General features: G+C 44.4%; 1 protein-coding gene across 1 annotated transcript in view; it reads right to left on the reverse strand.

Annotated features, from left to right (window-relative positions):
- Positions 1-402: 402 nt before the first annotated feature.
- Positions 403-25178, reverse strand: part of FK (Ergosterol biosynthesis ERG4/ERG24 family) — a 162185-nt gene continuing 137409 nt past the window's right edge. Inside the window, exons 6-13 of the mRNA XM_086819123.1 lie at positions 23330-23377; positions 9543-9666; positions 9402-9448; positions 4794-4875; positions 4238-4317; positions 1758-1877; positions 790-864; positions 403-688 (exon numbers count right to left, since the gene is read on the reverse strand). Of these exons, the coding sequence (XP_086675249.1) occupies positions 535-688; positions 790-864; positions 1758-1877; positions 4238-4317; positions 4794-4875; positions 9402-9448; positions 9543-9666; positions 23330-23377 (730 nt within the window). The 3' untranslated portion in view covers positions 403-534. The remainder of the gene's footprint in view (positions 689-789; positions 865-1757; positions 1878-4237; positions 4318-4793; positions 4876-9401; positions 9449-9542; positions 9667-23329; positions 23378-25178) is intronic.

Here is a 25178-nt window from a genome sequence, read left to right on the forward strand (position 1 = left end):
GTTTAGATGAACTCTAGAATACAGATGTACTTTGGTGTTTAATACGTGACCCTGTGTTGCAAAAGTGGGAACCCATGTCTTTTGCGGGAATCCTATGGATTGCAAGCTACTTGATAGCTATCCGATCATAAATAGCCAGTATACTTGGTATTATTAACCATGAGCCTTAGCCTTTGCCGCCGGTTGGGAGGGGAGCTAGCCTACACCCCTCGTAATAAGGAGTTTGTACTAATCACCTGAGTTTTGTGTTTACGAGATCCATGGGTTACTTAAACATGAATATGAAAACACAAACCCAAAAGTAAATGTAAGGGAAAGTATAGACTTTGCTCTAGATGTTACCATGAGCTATTTGACATGCAATGCCATTTGGTCTCTCTTTTTTTTTGTCAAGGTGTTGCCTTGTTCGAAAAATCAAAAAATAATCGATTTAATCAAAATTGGAATATATTTTCATTACCTTGTTTCCAGGTCTATTATCTTCAAACAACACTCACATTGCATGGTTCATACACACCGTAAGATTATATCATGCTAGTACAAGTAAGGAAAGATCCTCCAAGGGACAGCCTTGCAATACTCTTCCCATAAGTCCTTGTACTTCTCTTTGCATTTTGCCTCGTCCCTCCTCTCTCTCCAAAGCAGTAGTATGAAGAGATACAATGGATAGAAGTATGGGACAGGAGAGCTGTGTAGACAATACAAAAAACAATAACTCCCATTGTTCATTTATCTGCAAATTCGTGAAAGAATTATTTAATCCGACAGATTTGAGTAGAGTGCATTTACCTTGCTCCACAAGGTAGACTTAATGAAAATGCCACAATAATATCTCCCAGATAGTTGCAGTGCCTTGCTATCCCCCTACAAGAAACAAGCTGTAAGATGAGCACTTCCGTTGATTCTGAACCTTTTGCAATTAAAACTGCATTGTAGCTGATGTCCTTGGAAGGTGTGGCAGGTTCTGCATCAAGCACCCCTCAGGTTCCGCGTTCTTTCGTAGGTGTGAGAAACTTGTTCTTACAAGCTATGGTAATGGGGAAGCAAGAGCTCGCTTGATTGAAACTGTGATTGTATAACTACAGGGTATTAATGTGAAGAGCATATCCAACACTACCGCTCCATCTTGCAAGGGCTTTGCCACAGTGTGGGTTACATACATCGCTGTAATCATTCTATATGTATATATGCATGTATGCATGCATGAACATGTGCTTATTATGTATTTATGTACGTACCTGCATGCATGCATGTATGTAGGTATGAACACATGCATGGGCAAGCGTATGAACCTATGTCTACATACTGTCATGCATATGCATGTGTACAACTTGCATGCTTATGGATGTATACTTTCATGTGTAAACGTATGTGTACTTATGGATGTGTACTTTCAAGCGTACACGCATGTACACTTGCATGCTTATGCATGTGTACACACTTGCATGCTTATGGATGTGTACTTTCATGCGTATACGTATGTACAGTTACATGCTTATGCATGTGTACACACTTGCATGCTTATGGATGTGTACTTTCATGCGTACATGTATGTACACTTACATGCTTATGCATGGGTACATGTGTTCATGTACCCATGCTTATGTCTGTACATATCTACACGCGTTTTTTTTTTTGGAGCATGTGTGTGTGTGTGTGTGTGTGTGTGTGTGTGTGTGCGTGCGTGCACATATTTACATACACTGTAACAGCCTGAACTGTAGGTTGGTCAGATTGAATAAAGTTTGAGTTCCTACCAATAGCCTGACGCAAGCAGCTTCCCACCAACAGTCTTGGGAGGTTGACCCCATATCAATGAATTTGGATCCTTTTTAAATACATGTTTTTGCTTGTTCGCTCCTCTGAACACTGCAAATCTGGGGTTAAGACAAGGTAATTAGTGCCAACACAAGCATCTCTCTTTCTCTCTCTGCACTTCTTCGCTGCAAGACCCTGCTCTTTCTTTCCATGTTAGGATACGGGCTGAGGGCATCCCCCCAGATATGCAGGCTATGCTTGACTGGAGAAAGAGAGAGTCGGGATGTTACCTATCTAGTGTTTCACACACAACTATTAATGTGACTAAACACTTAAAACAAAGGCACACAATTTAACCACTTGAAACCACAAGCACACATAGTAATTTGACCCCACAAAGGGACTGGAATCCCCCAGATATGCAGGCTATGCTTGACTGGAGAAAGAGAGAGTCGGGATGTTACCGATCTAGGGTTTCACACACAACTATTAATGTGACTAAACACTTAAAACAAAGGCACACAATTTAACCACTTGAAACCACAAGCACACATAGTAATTTGACCCCACAAAGGGACTGGAATATCCCCCCCCCCCCGCTCTTGGAATTTATGTCATATTACCAAGCTTTGGGGGCCTCTCTTGTTCGCACACATGAAACTAAAGATGTCCAAATATCCTTGGATTCTTGTGAGCTAAAGAGGTCCAAAGAGCATAGAAGCCAGTCTTCAATCTCCACCAGGGAGCACATGGTGCTGTCGAGGTACGGGTGGCGGCCAAGAGATAGGCAGCCAAGAAGACCTCCAGAATTCCACCAGAACCGACGTACAGATGTTACAACTGATGCAGATGTCCACATATCTTAGGTCTTCTCCCAGCCCACTCAACCACTTGGAGTCACCATGGAAGGCTCACCAGCTACAGCACACCCGACGTCCACGGTCTGCGAGAGCCTTTCACACGGCAGCTCCAGATGGGGGAGATTTTCTAGCAACACAAGGATACTCCCCTACTTGCGGTGAACATGGCGAGCCTCCTGACAGTCATAGACTCCCCTATGCTAGATATTCTGGATGGATGAGGATGGCACCGCACATACACGAGATCTCCTTTGTACTGATATAGAGATGTATTTGCACATGTATCTGTCATATGCTTTTCACTATGTTGATGTTACTAATGATGATGATATGATAGACACACAGCTAGTCTATCCCTTCGTATGAGTATTTTCATTTCTCTAGTCTTTTGCATGACTTAGTACCATGTGGGACACTTGTACTACAATTGGTCTTATAGACCCATTGGATCTTTTAAAGATGATAATATAACATGCAAGACTCACGTAGTACGTGGGTCCTGTCCTTTGGGTAGCTAGTTTTTTCTCCTTTCATGTTTTGTTGGCATACAGTTACCACAGATCGCATGTACTACTTTTGGTCTCATAGACCCTTCTGGGTCTTTTGTAGAATTGAAAGAAATAACTCTCTCTCTCTCTCTCTCTCACACACACATTTTTGTTTTGTGAAAACCATTGTTTCATTATAAATGCAATGTACATTCATAGCTGCCCCAACGTGGAGCAGCTACTACTGAAAACTAGAAACAGGGATAAAACACTTCCAACTAGGCCGTGGAAAGGTCTCCAAGAAAGTGGGCATCTTGGAGAGATTGCAGCAAGGAAAATCTGAAAAAGGCGAAGACATCCACTGAAGTGTGCCCAAACAACTGAGTGTTGCAGGCATGGTATAAACTCCATAAAGCCCAATAACGGCACCACGAAAAAAAGAGAGTATAACCGGGGGTAGAGGGATATCTACCAAAAGGCCAAAAGTGCCTGCAAAAGGAAAGGCTGGGAAACTTGGTATGGAGAAGAGTTGTCAAACGAGCCAGCAAATCTTGAGCGGTAGGACAAGCCCAGAGAAGATGCAGAACCATCTCGCGCGGATGCAAACAAGTAGGCAAACCGAGGAGACAATAGCCGGGCAGCCAGAAGGACAACACACACACACACACACAAGACACATCTTGACCTGACCAATGTACTTACTGCTCAGCTTGACCGCCCCAAGTACTCCGTGTTTTGGATTGAGTATAGGTAACCCTTTTTGGGGGCAAAATAGAAACCTCTATTAAGGATAACATACACTACCAAGCGTAGTGCTTTCTCATTGCCCTACAGGATTCTATTGCAGATTGTATAAGAACACACAGGTACAATATGAGATTCACACCGGCATGACAATGGCCACTGAGTGTGGAAAGTAGGGGGGTCCCCTCCAGAATGTCACCCACTCTTGCTATAGAGCTCAGGGCGCTACATTGGACCAGCATTCAGAAGTCTTCTTTTGTATACTCATGATGGGTGGATGTCCAGAATCTAATAAATGTCATTATTTTCCTTTGAATTATCTTTCACTATTATTAAATGAATGGTAAACTCAACACATGACAATGGTATTTTTTTTTTCAATGTCACATACCCAGAATAAAGATGACCACATTGAGAACGGCAGCAATTCTGGTTAACTCCACCTTGTGTGTCAACAACCACCAACCCTGCTTTTGACAGTCAGCGTTAGAATTATCTCAAATACAGCCAGCGGGTTATGCAGGTCCCAAATTTGAACCCTGGCACCATAGCATACAAACTCTTACTAATAAAAAAGGAAAAACTCAAATACGTTTCCTCCATGTGTAAGCATAAATTGACATATCAAATGCTTTAACCACAACTCCTTATAATGATAATGATTGCTTTGCATTTTGTACCATTTGCTTTAGTAGCCAATCATCTCAAGCAGTTTGGTATTAAGCGTGACCAATATTGCATAAGGGACTCTTAAAGTTAACAAAATGTATATGAGTGAAGGTTAATTCAAATGAAGGAAACTCATTGCGGGGTTTGTACCCTGCTAATGTCGCCTATTGAACCACCCACATGTCCCACAAGCCGTGCATGTTCTATGTCCTGCCTTAGTACATCTCAAATGATGCTCATAAATAGTAAAAGAAACATCTTGTGCGTCACAGACCTGTATGCTAAAAGTGAAAGGTATCCAAACCAAATCTCCAAATATCAACATGAATCCAAAGTTCTCCGCAATAATGTCCCAGCTGCATCAAAACCAGAAAATTCAAGAAAAGAACACCTTGTCATGAAAATACAAAAATGACGAATGATGTATCCTGTGCCCAGAAACTTTGGGGTAAAGATGTAAGTTTTTACATAGAGATAAATCAAGGCCCACAGAGAGGATTGCCTACAGTCCTCATCACCTTCAGGATTTCATCACATTTACATCACCTTCAGCCTCCTTTGCGCAGTCCTACCAAAGCGCATCTCCAATCCAAACATCTCTTATACAAAGCTACAGAATGTCTAAGTCACCTCCACAAGGCCCTTTCTGTCCACATGATTCCCACCTGAAGAGTCAGGTTACGTACCTTGAGTAGTCCACATGAGGTTGCCCGGAAACCTCTCCCATACACAACCATCTCAACTTCTCAAGCAAGGGCTGAACGGATCCACCACTGTAGTCGTCTGTGGGGGAGAGTGTCAACCAGGCCTGGGGAGACCAACTAAGAAAATGAGTGCGGGTCCCCCATCAAAACCAAGGACTGCTAGAGGGAAATCATGGTGTGTGAAAGTGGCAAGCCACTCCGAAATGAGTGCGGCCCCCCATCAAAACCGAGGACTGCTAGAGGGAAATCATGGCGAGTGAAAGCACCAAGCCACTCCGAGGGGGAGGGAGCATTTATACACGTTTAACGTCACATATATACACGTGTCTAAATATGCATTTACTAACACTACAAATTGCACGTCAAATGATGTGTGTAATATCACGCTATGCATGCGCTTGTACGAGAGGTATCATAGTCACCAGAAACGGGAAAGGGAAACAGAAACGGCACCCCCCTCGGAAACGGAAACTGCTAGGAAACGGCACATATACTTGATAAATTAAACTATAGAACCAAAAACAAGTAGTGTACTATAGCTTTTATGGTGTGGTGATAAGTAGACCTTGAGGTTCAAGAAGCAAACTAGCTCTACGAGGAGAGCAACGGGTAGGAAGCGAAGGCCATCAACGCACTTTTTTTCTCAACGAGCATCGCGTTACCGGCGGGCCAGCCATTGATTTTTTTTTGGGGTTTTTTTTAATGCCACGTGGGCAGCCGACCTGGGCGATTAATTTTTGGGAGAACCTTACGTTTTTTGGGCGGAAAAAAAAGCCACGTGGGGCAGCGACGATCCCACTCTTTTTCTAGCCGTTTCCGTCAAGTTGACGTGGGAAAACGGCGTTTCCCTGTTTCGGGGCACCGTTTCCCCCGTTTTGTGTGACTATGCAGGTGATACATGCGTACATAATAGCGCTAACAAGTGCATTAGTAAACATACGCCTGGCATCCAGAGTCCCTCGAGAGTCGGTATGCGGGCCAAGATTCGAGCAAGGAAAGCCTTCTACGCCTTGCCCTCTGGCCAAAGGCCTCGAACACCAAAGAGGGCTATGTTCTGAATAGAATAGCTGGATCAATGATGCCCAACCCACCACGATGATGGGGCTGAATAATAACCTTCCAGGCCACCTTGGCTGCCGTTGCAGGTTGGCTGTCTGTCCCTGCCCAAAGAAAGTTCTGGCTCAGCCTCTATACCTGTCCCCGAGGCTTGCCCAACAAGAGGTAATGTACCACATGGTGCCCAGGGAGGGAGAAACGCGAGGTGCTCCAATAAAGAAGCTTCTTCCGAATGCTCAAAAGAAGAGGGCCAAGTTGCTGCTCTAGCGAAATATCAATCCCCACCTGACATCTCAAATATCTGACCAGTGTGCCACGGAGAATCCACTGAACAGGCTCAACTGGTCTCCAAGCCGGGGTGGGTGAGGATGCCACCCAGAAACCCCTTTTCGAGCTTTGTTATGTCTTCATATAGAAGATGATATCTCGTCCTGTGAATGTCTCCCGGAAGCCTCCCACATCTGACCAGAGTCCCATTCCAGTTCCATGCTGCCATCTTGATGCGTAGTCTCATAAACCCCACGCCCCTATTTAGGGGTGGGAGACCTCTCCGTAATGATGACTCTCCCATCTCAGTATACTGCCCACTTCCGAGAAACAGAGGCATAGTTGCATTCCATACCCGTACTCATCCGATGTGTACCTTCAATACTTTCCGTACCACTCCATACGTACCGTACCTTGTACGGGTAAGGTCCTCGTACCAAATATGAGGTTCAATGTACAACATTTATTTGGCCCTTTTTTAAATTATTTTAGTCAATGGTCATTGCTCAATAGTTAATAGCTTAGTTTTCATTTCAGTATTACCATTGTCTTTCATGCTAATTTTGTGTGTATGCTAGATATCCCTTATTTTATATATACATATATATATATATATAATAAAAAAATGTGAACGTACTTAAAGTACTTATCTTGATGTGTACTTTACGTACACGTACCGTACACGTACCATACCGCAACGTACTTGAAGTACTCAGCCACTATGAACAGAGGACAAGTGGACGTGGTCGAGTGGCATGCTTTCTAGCTCTCCATACATCCACACATGGGGAACCTTCCACCTTCAGTTTCTTGCATAGCTCCAAAGCGTCTACTTTAGATGAGCTACCCTCTACCATACCTATGATGCGAATGTGTAAGGCCTTAGTCTTCCTCCACTTCTCTTCTTCCAGTGTCTCATGTATAATGTTCCTCTTTTCTTCCACTATGATGGGCGGGGCAGAGGCTCAATGTTTATTTATCATTGCTGTCCACTCCTCCGGTTCCTATTTTACTACGTCAGCCAATCCCCGCACAAGTTCTTTTCTTGTTGCTACCATACTCTCTTGAATCTTTGCCTCTACACTCTTGGTAAGCTCTTCCATGTGTGTGAGTTTCCCTCCTCCTTGATAGCACCTTGGCATTCTTTGAGCTCTTATGTGAGACACCCCACTTGCTCTTTCAGTCGGCTCACCTCACTGGAGAGCTTCTCAACCTGTAAGGTGTGGGCTTCCTTCATTTTCCCCAATGCTTTCTCATAGGAGTCCTCTTGGATCCCCATTATGTCCCGGGTTGCTTAAGGTCATCTTTGAGTAGTGAGCCTAGAACTGGTTTCTCTGTGCATGCCTTCAGGTGTGTTTCCATCTGACCGATGAGATTGTTTAGCTGTTGGGATAGACCATCCCATTTCCCTGACCTTCATGGCATTCTCTTCAACTAGGTGGGCATAGTTTTAGAGCCCCATTCAAAGAGAGGATTATGTTGTTGCCTTGGGGGATTGAGCAATGCCAGGTGGGGAAAGGGGAGAGAGGAGGGGCAGCAAAGAGAGGCGCAGGTGGGGCAGCAAAGAGAGAGAGGAAGCGAAGAGAGAGGAGGCGGAGGTGGGGTAGCGAAGAGAGAGAAGGGGAGAGGGGGCAGAGAAGATAGAGAAAGAGGCAGCGAAGAGAGAGAGAGAGAGAAGAAAGAAAGAAGAAAGAAAGCTGTATTAACATCTACTAGAGGCCGAACTCGACCTTTGAGACAAAAGAGAGAGAGAGAGAGAGAGAGAGAGAGAGAGAGAGAGATTAAGCGTCTACTAAGGACCCAATGGGGCTATGAGACCAAAGTGATACAATAATGTCCATGACATCTCTCATCGTGGAACGGAAAATAAAATAGAACAAATCAAAGCTATCCTTTGGGTTCTCGGCAAATATATATGGTTCGCTCTTCTTGAACTAAGTCCAGAACAAGAACAATCGTATCAGAATAGCCTAATCGTGTTTTCAGTCTGCCGACATGAAAGACAGGATGATGAACGTCTCTCGACAAAGTTCTGGTGATAAGCAACATCACTTATCTTTCTTTTGATCCTAAACGGACCACAACACCTAGAAGACAGCTTGTAATGTTTCCCCATATGCATTGTATTGGAATCCTTAGGTATGCTCAAGTACACCCACCCACCCACGTCGAAGACCCTTTTTTGTTAGCACAAGTTTGAGCCAAATCTCGAGCCGTTATTACACACACCCTCGCAAGATTAAGCATCTCTTGCATATCTTGCAAGATTATTAACGATCCACAAAATTCAACATAGGTCTTGTCAGCAACTCCTTCAAAGCCTCGAAGCTCTTGTTAAGACAGTCCTTGCACAGATATGGGCAGTGCATCTAAGGTGATCAGTTTAGGGACTCCTCTGTAGATCAAAACATCTATAATTCATAACCCCTGCGGCCAGTGGGGGAAGCTACAGGGACCGCTTGTGGAAATGTCAAGAGGCCTTCCTACGCAATCTCGCAGCAGGACCCCTTCCTCTCAAATAGTGCCAACGAGCTCACTTTGCACTACAAGCCATCGGTTTGGCTTCCCCCCCCCCCCCCCCCCCCCCCCCCCCAACACACACACACACACACACACACACACTTGCATGAGGTAGTTTCCTCCGAGAGCAGCCAACCATGGAGGGGACTACTCTCCCCAGTGTGTTTTTCCTCTTTTGGAGGCTCTGAGCATGTAATCCAGCCTGTTGGCTGGTTTTTCATATGACTAATAGAAGGATCTTTTTTCCAGAAAAAAAAAAAGAGATGGCATAATAAAGAAAACAAACTTTAAAGAAATTGGAGAAGTTGAAAGCTCAACGTTCTTGAATTACATACGTGGATGTCATGAACTCTTCAAACCAGAAATAGTCCAGCACATAGATCTGCCATCAAGGAAACTAAATCAATCATGAGCTGCATCTGTGACAATCTAGAACCTTCCTCACTACAAGTACATCAGTTGTGTAGGTAGCCAACCATGGAAAAGGCTTGATAGAGAGTCATTGGCAAAGTCAGAGAGCCTTCAATTTGAAATTTCCTTGCTGCAATTGACAGGTTCAAAAAAAACCACCCCATCATCCCTGCTTTGATGGTGAAAAACCTGTCCAAAAACAAAAAGGCTCAGTTGAGCACTTCCTCGTCATAAGATAAGAGAAAAGGCACCTTAGTGTGTCATGTTTCAGCTTTTAGTGTTGAGTTTCCATGAGGCTGGGAATCACATAAGAGAAACAACTCACATGCCCTTAAAGCTAAGCAAGAAACTCACATGCCCTTAGAGCTAAGCAAGAAAGAGAGCAAAATGATAAACCCATTGATCTATACTTTATGACCCCTTATACATGGATGAGCAGTCACAGACTATACCGGCAGAGTTTGGGCACCTTGATCACCTTTATGTACCAGCATGTCAACCATATGTGCCATGCCACGAGGCTGCTACTACACTCTCACTGAAAATCTAAGGAGTGTTAGGGTTGTCATGACAAAAATAGTACTTGATGGTTAGCTATTGCAAAAACTTGTCTTCTATTGTCCCTGGACTTTATAGCAAGCAGCCGACATTGCCTTCATTGCCCAAGTGATAAAGAGTGCTACACTCTCAAAAGGTATAACTAGACTAGCATTGCTGATGAGGTTAGACTAATGCTAACTAGTGGCTCAGTTATGGGACATTAAATTGTATGGAAAGGGGTCATATCTCTCCTCAGTGTCCTTACCCCAGGAGAATGGGAGATGTGTATCCTCTGGCACCTAAGAGGGAGGAAAGGCAAGATGTCAGAAGGGAAGAGGAGACTCCAAATCCACAGGGACCTCAGGTTTGGCCACAGCCAGCCAATGGACCTAGACAAGGTGAAGTTAATTTGATTGGTATGGATGCAGAGGCTGACATGTTAGCCAACAAAAGAACTAGGGGTGCAGAGGGTGAAGATGAAGCAGGACCATCCAGGAGGAAGAAGGGAAAGCAAGTGAAGGACTAGTTCAAAGAAGGTGAGAGGAAGAGTAGGCCCAGAAGGCGTATTAGAATGCAAGATTTTCCTTTAGGAGCTGAAGAGGAAGAGTATGATCTGATGAGGAATCTCCAACAGAAGGAGCCCAGTCTGACTTGGCCCCGACTTGGCCCCAACTGTTGCACTTGTGCCGTAAACTCAGAAGAACATGGAGTAAATTGGTCAAGACAAGGGTTTCCGGGAAAGAGAAGAAAGGAGGTCAGGAGATGAGGATTATCTGCCTATCATGGATGCTTGGGTGAACAAGTTTAAAATTCCTGGAAAGAAATCTTACAGAAAATGCTTGCCAAAGATCTAGCTAAGGCTGCGAGGAAAGAGTATCTGACTATGTTGCAGCAATTTCTAGATCTTTTCATTTCCTCTTATACTCAAGTTAGGGGGGGGGGGTGTCAGCAGTGCAACATGAGATACAATTGAAGCCAGAAGCTAAACCAATTGTGTGAAGATTGAGAAGATTAGGAGTTGTGCGTGCAGTAGCAGGTATTCAGAGAGGAGACGAATAAACTAAAGCAGGGTTCATCTTCTAAGTTGACAATTTTGAGTGGGCTTCTCCATTAGTGATCACTCCCAAGAAGAATGGAAAGTGGAGAGTCTATGTTGACTTTAAGCCTCTGAATGTTGTGACCAAGAGAGATCATTAGCCACTGCCCTTCCAAGATGAGATTTTGGATAGTGTAGCTGGGCATGAAAGATAGTGTCTGTGATGGATATTTAGGATACTTTCAAATTTCAATTGTCCCAGAGGATCAGAAGAAAACCACCGTCATTACTCCATGGGGGTGTTTTGCCTACCGGGTTTACCCTTTGGGCGTTCAAATGCTCCTGCTACATTCCAAAGATTTATGAATCTGTTGTTTGAGCCCTATTTGGGGTCCTTCATCAGAGTATTTATTGATGATTTCTGTATCTATAGTGGCAGATAGGTCCATTGTGAGAAGCTAAGGATGGCTTTGAAGAGGCTAGATGATCTGGGTGGTCATTTGAACCCTGACAAATGTCATTTGGCTCAGGCCAAGGTAACTCTACTTGGAAATGTGGTTTCTGAGAATGGGATTGAGGTAGATCCTACAAAAGTAGAAGATTTGCTCTTATTGGAGGCACCTCAGAATGTGAAGCAGCTATTGACATTCACACATAAGGTAAGATACCTTGCCAAATTCATTTATCTTTTGTCTCAGGCTTCATATCCATTGCAACAGGCATCCTAAAGGGATCCCTTTGTGTGGCAAGACAAGGAAGAAGAGGCCTTTCTGCAAGTTAAGGAAATAAGAAGCACTTTGCTAATGGTCATGCCCCCTGACTAGAGTAAAGAGTTTTATGTAAATCCTAGTGTGGACGAAGATGCCATAGGTGCAGTACACAGCAAGGAAGGGATCATTCCTATATGAGGCCCGTATATTTTGTCAGCAAAACAAAGACATTAGGAGAAAGGACATATTCTGAAGCAAGAGTTGGTGATGGTGGTTGTGGTATTTGCTTTAAGAAAATTCAGACCTTATTTACTTCCAAAGCCTTTCACTATACTGACCCATCACTCTTTACTTCCTCATTTGATTCAATCTGACCATCCATCCAAGAGATTTTCTAAATGGTTGGTTGAGCTCCAAGAGTTTCAGTTCACTGGTATAGTGGAGGATAGCACAAGAGCTACACTGACAGATATCTTAACATACAGACAGAATCCTTTGGTATTGAAGGAAGAGACAGTGACAAAGAAGAAAGTGCCCAGGTGAAAGGACCCTAAAGAAAATATGCCAAATCCTTTTACTCTGCTTTTTGATGGAGCTTTTAAGAGAAGCTCAGGGGTGGCCAGTGGAGTAGTCTTGTTGGATCTAGAAGGTACAATAGTATGTCAAGAAGGGATTAAGCTGCAAGTGTAGACCAGCAATGAGGCTGAGTATGCCACTTTAGAGTATGGACTTCAACAGTGTCTTAAGAGAGGAAATAGTAGGCTTGTTATCAAAGGAGAACTTATTGGTCATTAGACAACTTCAAACTGTCTGGAAGGCCAAGAACCCCAAGTTGAAAGAATGGCGCTTTTAAATCAGAAGAATAGTGCAGAGATTTCAAGAGGTACAGATTCAACATGTGAAGAGAGAACTAAACCAAGGTGCATATGCATTAGCAAAAGGGGAGTTACGCAAGGATTTGCCATGACTGCAACAACTGATCCCAGCTCTATTGGAAGGGAGAGTTTATAAGAAATTAAAGATTTTTTGCACATAGGTCTTGTGCCATCAAAGTTATCCAAAAAACAGAGATATGGTTTCATAAGGAAGACCCTGCAATACACTATTGTGAATGATCAACTTTACATGAAGGGTGAGGATTTGATTCTGAGAAGGGTTGCAACCAAGGAGGAGATCTTTGCCATTATGGCCTCTTGCCATGAAGGGGTCTGTGGAGGACACTTTGCCCTGAAGCTAAGGAAAATTTTGACTGTAGGTTATGTATGGCCCGATTTGAGGAAAGATGCTTATCATTGGTGCAGAACCTGAGAGCACTGTAAAAAAAAAGACAGGAGAGTGTTGCATCATGAGTTAAGAAAAAACCATTGTATCATATGGGGCTTTTAAAAAGTGGGGTTTAGATGCAATTGGTCCTTTACCCACAACTGTTAGGAACAAGACCTACATCCTGATTGGAGTGGACTATCTGACCAAATGGGCTGACGCAAGATGTGTGAAGAGTATTATTGCTAAAGAGGTGGCCAGATTTCTTTTTGAAGACATCTATGCAAGGTTTGGTATGCCATTAGATTTGTTGACAGATCAGGGGCCTCGGTTTAGAGGACAGATTGTACAGGAGCTTATGCAGAAGTTGCATATCACACACAGATTTTCAACTCCTTACTATTCACAATGTAATGGGCTGGTAGAGAGATTCAATGGGGAGTTGTGTACCATGTTAACCAGGTGTCTGGAAGAACATCCTAAACAATGGGACTTGCATGTATCTTCAGCTCTGTGGGCTTACAGGACAGCTATGAGGACAGTTAAAAAGTTTTCACCCTACCACCTGGTCTTTGGGAAAGAAGCCATGATGCCATTGAAGTTGAAATTTCCAGTTTGCAATTTCTTCTAAAACATTGGAATAGGAGCTTAGATGAGTATGAAGAGAGGTTACTGGATCTTCAAGAGCTGCAACTAGTTGGAGAAGAAGCTTTGGACCGCTACATCCAATTAAGCAATAGGAGAGCTGAGCTTTTTAATGAGACACTTAAAGATAAAGGCATCAAAGAGGGAGATCTGGTGCTCAGGTACAATAACAAATTAGATAACACTTTCCAGACCAAGTTCCAAATCAAGTGGGAAGGTCCCTTCAAGGTTATGCATATTTATGAGAATGGACTTATCATCTTGCAGATTTGGATGATCAGCTCCATTCAAAAAGAGTTAATGGCTACATGCTAAAGCCATATTGGTTCAGAATCATGACAGCTCAAAAAGATTCAGAGACAGTGGATGTAAGCCTGCTAGCTGATGCAGCCTGCAGAAGAACATGAAGAAGCTTGTTGGGACCTGGATGCATGTTTTGCTAAGGATGGTTTCAATGAGTCCATAGCATCTAGCTGAGCATAAATGCTCTAACCATGGGGGGTTTGGCAAAATATGATAGAATTTTTTGTGGCCCAAGGGATATGTTCAATGGAGGTGTCCACCACAACCCCAAGAAAAAAACAAAAAACAAATTGAGTATGGTTAGCACCCTTAGGAAATAGGGGATTGTTGCATGGATATATGCGCATTAGTAAACTAGTTATTATTAGCTGATGTTAGGTGAAGGGAGGACTATTGCATGGAGAATAGCCGACAAGATTGGGTAGAGTAGTTGAGGTATGCTTGGAGAGAGAGTGCAATTGCGTGAAGAGGCAAAAGAGAGAAAGCTTGTATGTGTGAGAGGATTGTGTGTTGTAGAAGACAGTGGCAAAAGCGCTAGTTTTTGTGGGAAAGTTTGCTGTGAAACTTGTTGGATATCAGTTGGCTTGTTCTGAGAAGAAGGCGAGAGGGGGACTGCTAGAGGAGACTTAGATCTTTCTACAGCAGGGATTGCAGAGGTGATAGAGGGTTCTGTGTGGAAAGTGGTGTCCTAGAACCTCTCAGGTTGCATCACTGTTCGAACTTGGATTAGATCAAGGATTGCTCAAAACACTTCCCAATTGTGTTGGATGGTTGAATCCTGCAAGTTGTTGCTACAAATCTTTATTATTATTGATCTTGATAGGGTTGAGAATACAAACCTAGTTTCTGTTGAGGCTAATTGTGTGAGAGTTTCTCTTGATCTGTTGTTGTTTTATCTCATCTCCTCAATTCCCAATTCTATAAGCTAAGCTCTTGCTCCAGCACTGCACCATAGAGTTTGGCCAACACGTGGCCAACCATAACCATCCTGTAGTTGCTCGGATCGAGCATATCCCCTGTTTTGTGGATCGGCACAATGGTGTGCATCGTCCACTCCACAGGCAAACCCTCTACTAGTGCCCTGTTTAACAGGTGTGCAAGAAAAGGAGCCAAAGAATCTACTGCATATATGAGATACTCACCCTGATGGCCCATATGGTCGGCGGCCCTTCCATGGGATAGCTTCCTTTACCATCAAGTGGGTAAAGAAGCTAGCTGTGGTAGGTCGAGGCTCCTGTGTTGGCTGAGGTATAGGTGGCTGTTGTGGGGCGTGGTATAGGCCCTCTGCATATGTGTGCCATGTCTGTGGGTCTGCAATGGGTGTCGGTGTCCGGGGCTCTCTGAAGTGCCACCATGAGATAGGGCTATCTCTACTCATGAAGAAATGGAAGATCTCTAGCTCCTGTATCTCTGCCAAGGCCCGCCTTTTGCGGCGAGTAAGTCTCCTCATCTCTCTCCTCGACTCCTGCTCTGTGATGGCTCCCAAGGCTCTCTGTATGCGGAGCCATGAGTATAGGGCTCTGCACTCATCATCATACCATCTGTTGTGGGGCATAGTCCCAGATCTCGTAGGCTCTCCTGAATGGACACGATGTGGGAAGCTCTGTAATGCAGCCGTGTGTAGGAGTGATGCCAGCTGGGCTGTAATCATATCCATAGGTGCCAGGGAATCCATGAGTAGAAGTCCATCATCTACTCTGCCAGTGTATATGTCTGCCATGTCATGTGTGAAGTAGATGGTAGTGTGTAGCGTCGGTATGCGGGGGGCTGGTGATACTGGTGATCCGGCTAGTAAAAATGCCAAGTATGTATGATCTGCCCCAATAGGACGAGGTGGGACGGAGAATGACGTGACAAGTTGTGATGCCTCCAAAGATCCCATAATGTAGTCCACCACCGTGCCTCCAGTCCGTGTATGACCCCCATGTGGGAAGCATGTCAGCCCTCCTGATCCCGGCCACTGTAACATCCCGTTATAAATAACGAGACAATGCCTGGCTCCCAACTCTACTAAGTGGTCCCCATAATGTCCTCTGTCTAGTCCAGTGTCCTCTGATGCCCGACTAGCCCCTATCTCCTCTGGATCCACAGGGTGGAGGATCTCCATGTCATCATAGTCATACACCTCACACTATCTGCTCTGTGTGTGGGCATTGAAGTCACCCGTAAGAAATACTTCCCCTAGTGTAGAATAATGCATAATCTCCACTGATAGACAAGTGTATGGCGAGGCTCCTGTCTCCTCCTCCTGTGGCATGTCCTCTGTAATAATATAGGAGGATCCTGATGGAGGAAAGTAACATAGGGCTATGTATATAACCCTGTCCTGTGAGAGCTCTAAGCTGATCCACATGTATCTAGTCTCTAGATCCTGTACCACTCTCAGTCTCCCCTGTAACGGGTCTGTTGTGAGTTGCGCAATTTTCTTAAAATTCACAGAAGGCCAAGTTGTGTGGAATTGAAGAGTTCTTTTGCTTATTTTGGTTCAATCGGTATTGTTTGGGTAGAATTTTATTGAAGGTAAGACTGTGAGTGAAGAACTGACTTTGGTTGAGTTTGTGATAGGTCAGTTAACTTGTGTAGGGGTCAACCATAGTCAGTTGTACATCAAAATTATCAGCAGGTGGTCTAGGGATCTTGATTTAACTTGTTTGAGTTGAGGGGAAATGATTATGTGTCTGAGCTAACTGTTGGAGGTCTGTTTGGGGACTGCTGTCAGCAATCAGAAGATAGTGTAGTCTGACGGGGTTTCTATGGCAGCAGTGAAACACTTGTTGTCAGCTCAAAGATTCTAAGGTTGGATTCTGGCTTGGTTTAAGACTTTTGAGGCTCTAGAGGTGCTAGGTGATGTAGAGGAGAGGATACCTGCATCCATTGGATCAGTTTGGTGAGTTGGTTGGGGATAGTCAATTTGGAGGCAGTTGGGTGCTAGCAAAGAGTTAATTGTGTGATATCTCTTCAAGTTGAAAGATACCTAAGAGTTTGTAGGTGTCTGCAAACATGTGGGAAAGATTCTGATTAATTGTAGGCTTCTGAGGCAGACGGTTCTGTGCCAAATTCATGAGGTAGAACTTAGCAAGTGGAAGTTCAAAGAAAGGTCGGAAGAGGGTCAGCAGATAATCCAAGAAGGTCTAGGGATTGCGGCTATAAGGTCCGCTAACACTGGAGGATTATAGAGGATACTGGAGGACCCATTTTGGACTAAGGGAAGGCATCAGAATTTGAAAGCAAGTTGATTGTTAGTATCTGATTTGTTTGTGGCAACCAGGAGTAATTGCTGTCAGCTATTGGTCTGCTGAGGGCAGCTACCTGATTCTGAAGGTTCTGTTTCAAGGTTTTGAGTCTAGCTGACTGTGGAAGACATTTTTGGGAGCCTGGAGGACGGATTTCTGTTTGGGAACAAGAAGAGGACTTCGGAAACAGTTTATTGGCAGTTCTGTGGCAACTGGAAGCCATTTTGGTCAGCTGGGAGTCAGCTCTGAGGACAAGAGGGACTCTTAGTTTGAAGATTAGAGATACTGGAGGTGAGAGTTGACCTAAGAGGACAATTTGAGTAGGCAATTGGACTGAATAGGGAGGTTGGGAGGGTGTTGAAGTATTCAATTGTGTCAGCTAAGAATCATGGTACATCAACTAGGTGTGTTGGTGCCCTCTAGTGGTGTTTCTGCTGGGTTGTGGTGCTCGTGATAGTTTCCTCCCCACAGTGGTGTGCTTCGGATGGAGCTATAAAGGCAGGTTCTCCCGAACACATCAACGCCCCCATGATTTCTTGGCGTATATAGCTTGTCCTTTCGCAGTAATCTGAGGCCTTTAGTATTGTGCTTAGTTTTCCAAAGTACCTCTAGTATAGCAGACATGTACTCATCCAAGTGCTTCTTTGGCCAAGCAAGCGGCAAGAAGAACCGTATGTATGTAATGAGAATGGACTGTACAATATGGAGTCTAACACGTGAAGGCCATGTGGCCAACTTCCAGTACTATAAGTTAGCATTTATTCTTGATAGAACCCAATCAGCTTGGAGGTTGAACCACGTGTGCCATACAAGGGGGGTAACCGAAATGTCTAACCAGCTGATTAGGAGGAACAAAATCCCCTGGCCAGAAGACATTGTGTCAAGCTTGTGGCTTGAGAGGGACAAGCTTGGATTTACGAAAATTAATTCACAGTCATGCAGCTGTATCAAACATATCCAAGGCATCCATTACAACTTGGAGATCATGAGGATCATCTTGTGGCATGAAGAAAGGATCATCTACATAAGCTTGTGCCACAAAATGCTTGCCAGATGGCAATTGAAGACCAAGGAGTGAGGACTAGGCTAATTAATGACACTCCCAAGAGCAAGGAGACCCTCAAAATCAGGATTTGTATCAAGCCCATATAAAAGATGGTACATCACATAAAAATTCGTGGTTTACAATGCCATGAAAAAGAGTATCTAAGCTTAAACAAATAAAAGATGTGAGAGTAGAATGGACCAAGTCCATGGCCATCAAAAAGCATAATCATAGTCTTCAAAGCAAAGGTTGGGCCTCATTGGTGGCCTTTGATGGAGAGTCTTCTTCTTTCTTCTCTTCGGCAAGGTAGGCTTTTTCGGCCTTTTTCTTTGCAAAACAAAACTCCTCAAGATGTCATTCTTTGCCACAAAATGTGTACTTAAAAGGTCTTCTTGGTGTAAGGAGTGGCTTTCGAGGATAAGGCTTTCCCTTTGACAAAATAAGGGTTGTGATAAGGGTTGAATATTCATCAAGATGTGACACACTCTTAATTAACACAACAATTTTATCATCATCTTCTATTTCCTTCTTGATTCCTATGAGTTGTGTTAAGAGGCTTTTAAACTCATTAATCTGGGTGGGCATAATAGTTGTGGAGTCCTTTTGAAGCTCAAAGAAACTTTACGACTAGTCTTGGAGTATTTACATGTAGCACCAAATAATTTATCTAGGGTTTCCCATGCATTTTCAGATGTATCACAAGTGTAAATGTGATGTACAAAAGTGTCATCCAAGTGTTTCCCTATAATGACTATTATTTACATGTAGCACCAAATAATTTGTCTAGGGTTTCCCATGCATTTTCAGAAGTATCACAAGTGTAAATGTGATGTTCAAAAGTGTCATCCAAGTGTTTCCCTATAATGACTAGTGCCTTATCATTCTTTAAATCCCATTGTGCACTACACTCTCTAGTGGTAAGTCTTTTGTTACATGCACTGAGCTTGATCGTGATAACGCACAACAGGGTCTTCTTTATACCTTTATTTGGTGAGAATCTTTAGCATCCAATTCAAAGAGTAGAGAGAGAGAGAGAAGAGAATGAGAATGAAGAAGACGGCACAATATTGGGTCCCAAATACCCACTGAAGGGTCCCCTCTGCAAGCAGGAGTATTTGCTTATATTATTCTTTGAAGAATGTTATACAATGCTTGAGTAAACAAGGAATATGAATGCCCAACGCAAGGACCAGGAAGACCCTACGTCGATTGAGTATCCACCGAATCCGAGGCTCTGCTGAAGACTCTTCGGGCAACTGATGCAAGTCCAGATAGCAGTAGGACTGCACATATGCTGGCTAAATGTGAAGAGGAGCTTCCTTAGTTGCCTGGAGTCGACTGGATGCTGATCTAATGATTATCTTTGCTGAATTACCTGAATATTTGAATGGGACTGAAGCGCCTTCTTTTATATGGCTTTAAGGTACTGGTCAGCCAAAAGAAGGCTGTCGGCCTACTAAGTTTAGATAAAATATGCTATTTTATTAGCATTAAATGTTGCGCGCACTGTCCCATATGAACTAGCCGACTGTTTGCTGCTGCCCGACCTGGTATTAATGCTAGCCGACTGTTTGCTCCTGCCCAACCTAGTGTTAATGCTAGCCGACTGCCCGTATCATGGGCTGATGCTGGCCGACTGCATTGGTGGGCACATGTAGGTAGTCGACTGGCTGCCCAAGCCTCTCAAGGCCAAGGTACTGCCCTTGGTGGGCTGCCATGCAACATGCTCATGGGATGGCCTTGGTTGTCCCATAAGCACCTAATGCAACTAAATGTTGGCTAGATGCAAGACCTAATGCTAAGGATGACTTCTACATGCACTAACTGATGAATTCTCAAGTGGGTTAAGAGGACTGACACTTAACTGACCTGTAAGGCTCAAAGACTGATACATAGCTCGTACCTGACTGTCTTTAGACTGAGGGCTTACAATGGGGTCATGGCGTACAACAAATATTCCTATAAAAAGATGCTACTTCTGTATAAATGTTGCACTGATGATCATGATAGTGTGTCACTATGTACCCTAGCGCATGGGTTCACATGACATCTTTCCTCTTTCCCTTGAACAATGTTCCACAAGTCCTTTTTCATGACATTAAACTTCACCTTGGTTTGCCAAGTGTGAAAGTTCTCCCCTCTAAACTTTTCTCTCACCTCACTAGGAGCCATAGCAAGGTCTTACCTCTTGCAAAAGCAAGGGCAGTGTCTAATGCTCCACGAGTTTGGCTCAAATTACTATGTCAAAAGAATAAAACAGAAGTTTTAAACCAAATAATTATCACCACTTAAAGTAATCCCCACAAGAAAGTTAATAACTTGTATCTTCTTTCATATCTCTTGTCCCATACAAATGAAGGTTTCATGCAAGATAATGATTGAAGCCCATTTTAATGACTTCTTTATAATACTAGGGTTTCTTTGGATTCCACAGTTTTCAAGAAGCTTTATTAATTCTTCTAATGGGCAGCTTCTCTCTCCTAGAGATGCTCGGTGGAGTAGGTATAGAGGTTACTTCTTGTGAAGATTTGGAGGATTGGTTGATTGAAGATAATGATGAGTTTTCACTCTCAGAAGACGAAATATTAATGATTTCAACCACACTCTTGCTACCAGTGGACATAGCTATCAGTCATGAAGTAAGGAGTTATGTGCCATATTGAAAAGATTTTACGCACCGAACTGGATGCTGGAGCTGGCATCACAAATGGTGAGCCGTGGAGTTGACAACATTTGATATAGCAAAACATAGATGAGTGAAGCCCAAAACTGCATTCACTTTGCCTCCCATGTGAACAGATGCTTATGGAGGTGTTAGGTGTGAATTAAAACTTTATAAATTACTTTGCCCAGATTTTGGCCGCTTGAGCGCACCGTTCGGAGAGTTTCGACGTGTGCTGGATGTCAACGGCTGTAGGAGGTGCTGCCTGAGAGGATGGTGCTGCTGATCGTCGATGGCATGGGTTGCTGAAGAAAAGCACACCTGAAGAAGAACGTTGAACAGCAATCAAAGAAGCAATAGTAGGTGGGCTGTCGAACCGCTTTTGCTTTTGCTTGGTCTTGGCTGCACCAATTTTTTTGTTGATTTGTGAAGCGACGGTGGTGCAAACAGGCGGGCTGCAGTAAGTTAGCAATGAATGACAAGCGAAGGCGACAGTAAGTTAGCAATGAACGACAAGCGAAGGCGACCGATTTTTTGTTGAGTTGTGAAGCGACGGTAGTGCAAACGGGCGGGCTGCAGTAAGTTAGCAATGAATGACAAGCGAAGGCGACAGTGGCTAGAACCAGAGACAAGTGTAACAGGGCAGTAGTTGAAGGCAATGACGCTGCTGCTAGCACGCAGTGCCAGGTTGCTGCAGTTTACTAGTCACAGCAGGTGACGGCGGATAGCACCGTCGCAGCAGCGGTGTCCAACTGGTGACAAACTGCATCGGAACTGATAGGCGGCATAAAGAAAATGAACCCTAACTAGGTTGAAACCTAGCTCTAATAACACTTACCGGAAACTACAGTGGATCAAAAGCTAAATATTTCATGGTGATAATGTAAGCATGATTAGGGATACGAGATCAACAAAGTAAACAATGGACACAGAAACACAGTAAACAAAACATGTTGTATTCAGCTTTGGGATTAGATGCGCCATTATATAGGAAAGAGGTTCAAGCTATTTACATCATCAATTAGATGTGCAGGTTCCATATTCTCCTCCATAATCTTCTCCACGAATTTAGCTCCTTGAGTCTCTCAATCAGGCTAGATGTTCACGAGTTTCCCCTTTTTTTCTTGGTAAAAGTGTTTCACTAAATGACTCTTATAGTTGGGATAATTGCTAAAAGCAACCTTATGAAATTTAGCACATGTTTGGGCATTATTTCACACACACACACATATACACATTTTATATATATATATATATATATATATATATATATACACACACACATACGTGTATGTATATATTTATACATATCTATATACATATACATATACATACACACACACACACACACATATATATATAAATGTATTGGATCCCGCTATAAGGAGGACGGCACCATAATGGCACTCTGCCTAGACTTGTATTGGATCATAATCATTGACGTATAAAACCTTGGGAAGCTAGAACCTGACCATGCCACAAACCTCATGATCAGTAGCTCATGGGCTGGCACATATGGAGGACACAATGCAGATAGATTACAGAGGGGTCTGCCACCCCTCCTCCCAGTCCATCAACAGAATTTGGACTGATCTTATTCACAAACCCCGCCACCATCGGGAACACCTTTAGGTAACTCCAGGGACATGCAAAGAACGGAGAGAAATTTTTTGTTCATGTGGAGCCAGGGACTCTTCGTCTTCGGCACCATAATGGCACTCTGCCTAGACTTGTTTTGGATCATAATCATTGACGTATAAAACCTTGGGAAGCTAGAACCTGACCATGCCACAAACCTCATGATCAGTAGCCTCATGGGCTGGCACGTATGGAGGACACAATGCAGATAGATTACAGAGGGGTCTGCCACCCCTCCTCCCAGTCCATCAACAGAATTTGGACTGATCTTATTCACAAACCCCGCCACCATCGGGAACACCTTAGGTAACTCCAGGGACAGGCAAGAACGGAGAGAAATTTTTTGTTCATGTGGAGCCAGGGACTTTCGTCTCCATAGGTACATATGAGATTTGCTAGCGCTGCAGCCCCCAATGTGGCTCTGCAGAAGCAAATCCCCCAATATGTAGTCTCCTCCCAAAGCGCTAAACCATGGAGAAATCCCCCTTTCACAATCTCTTACCTACCGGTTTTCAGTTTATCTGATCTAACTGTTTTCTTCTAATAGAAGGATCTTTATTTGGGTGGGTGAATAGGTGGTGGGGGTGGGGGTGGAGGTGGAGGTGGTAGTGGTAGTGGTAAACCTGGACAGGTAAAATTAGAGTCCTTAGCATATTACACATAAAACCCATGCAAAAGATTTTTTACTTTATTTTTTGCTTTAAGCATATGTATTGATTCTACAATGTTAAAAAGGGGGAGACATTGACAAAAAAACATAAGGTATGGTAAACTGACTTCAAGTCCACGCCCAAGAAACTCGGATTCAGTTGCACGCCAAACCACCTGCCATCATGCTGAATTTAATGAACAAGATGTTTTTTGAGACGTTGATCAAAAGAGCCAAGCTAAACATTGTATGGCGAATCAAAAATCTAAACCCTTATCATCAAGCACCTTCAGTATTAATTTTATTCTTTGCACCCTTCTAAAGCCTCATTAGTAATAATTCTCTTTTGTAAAGGCCACGTCTATCAAGCAAGAGAGCATGCATTAAAGACACAGAGGACCTCCTTATATATGGAAATCCTAGCTGTATAAGCGCTTTGCTGCAACAAAAAGGCTTTACAAAATTAATGAAACTATGAGGCTTGCCATGTTGCTTGCAAAAGCATTTCACACGTTAGACCGGTTATCAAGAGGAAAAAGTGGCGACAAAAATGCTCACTTGATACTTTCTTACAAACCTACACACTAACCATAGTTGCCAAGCGTTTCATGAAACGTGTTTCATAAACGTTTCGTAAACGTTTCTTTCAAATCCCAGAAGTTTCAAAAACGTTTCATACAAAACGGGGGGTTATAGGCCCCAAAATTTATATGTAAGTTTATAATATGTAAAAAATATGTTGCCTCCCTCCAAAACAATATTAAACATGCATCATTTACACACTAAAACATGTTTTCAAAGTAAAAACTAAAGAATCTAGGTTAAAAAACGCTTAAATTGTACAGTCCCAGGTGGACATGAATGAAACGCGTTTCATTCGTCTGAAACGTTTACGAAGCGGATATCTGTCGTGCTCGCTGAAGCTCCCGCCCCCCTCCCTGCTCGCGTTGCCTGCACATCTGCGCCCTTCGCCTCCCTGCCTGCTCGCCCCCTCGCCTCCCCTCGCTTCTCGCGCCTTCCCTTGCCCCCTCGGCCTGCCTTCGCTGCTGCGCCCCCTCCCTCGCTGCATTGCCCACCGCCTCCATTAGCCCCCCCCCCCCCCCCCCCCCCCCCCGCCCCCGCCTGCCTTCGCTGCTGCGCCCCCTCCCTAGCTGCTCTGCCCGCCGCCTTCCTCACCTTCGCGACCCCCCCCTTCCTTCGCGCCCTCCTCCCTCTGCAGCGCCCCGTCCCCCCCCCCCCCCCCCCTCTGCCAGCTCGCTCTCCACCCCTCCCTCTTGCGTGCAGCCCCCCCCCCCCCCCCCCCCCCCAGGGTTTCTCCTTCGCCTTCCCCCCCCCCTCCTTTTTCTTGCTTCCGCCCCCAGGGGGTTTTGTTTTCCTTTTTTTCTCCGTCTTCCGCCTCTCTGTGTGCCACTCGTTTCTAGCAGGATCTCCGCCTTCGCCGTAGCTTCAGACTCTGATGGAGGCTCCTCCCGCCCCGCCTCATAGGGACTCATCCGCATCCCCCTCGCCCGCCCCCGAGGACACCCCCATCAGGCTTTCTCTTTCGCTAGAAGAGGAAGCGAGCCTCACCGCAGAGGTGGAACGCCTCCAGACTCATTCCACCATCTGCCGTATAGTCGGCACTCGCCCCAGCAGAGGGGAGATCCGGGATCTTCTTCAGGCCCGCCTTCTTGCAGATGTGGGCAAGATCCTGGACGTACAGCTAATGGGCCGTGGACATTACCAGATCGAGTTCGAGGCCGCCCAGAGCGTTGCCAAGGTCCTTGCCATGAGTCCCCTTGACATCACGGGTGCTCGGGCTTTCTTCAGACCTTGGCAAGCATGGATTTGACCCAGCTGCGGGCGGAGCAGGGAGAGCGCCTTTTCCATGTTACAGTTTGCTTCCGTGGACTCCGCCGGGAGTATCTTCCGCTCCTCTCTAGGCTAGGAGCATTGGTGGGCTCGGTACTAGAGACTGACCCCTCAGCAGCTTCAGTG

This window comes from Cibotium barometz, chromosome 2 (genome assembly GCF_041138505.1).
Source record: "Cibotium barometz isolate CiBa-2024 chromosome 2, ASM4113850v1, whole genome shotgun sequence".
Lineage (NCBI taxonomy): Eukaryota > Viridiplantae > Streptophyta > Polypodiopsida > Cyatheales > Cibotiaceae > Cibotium > Cibotium barometz.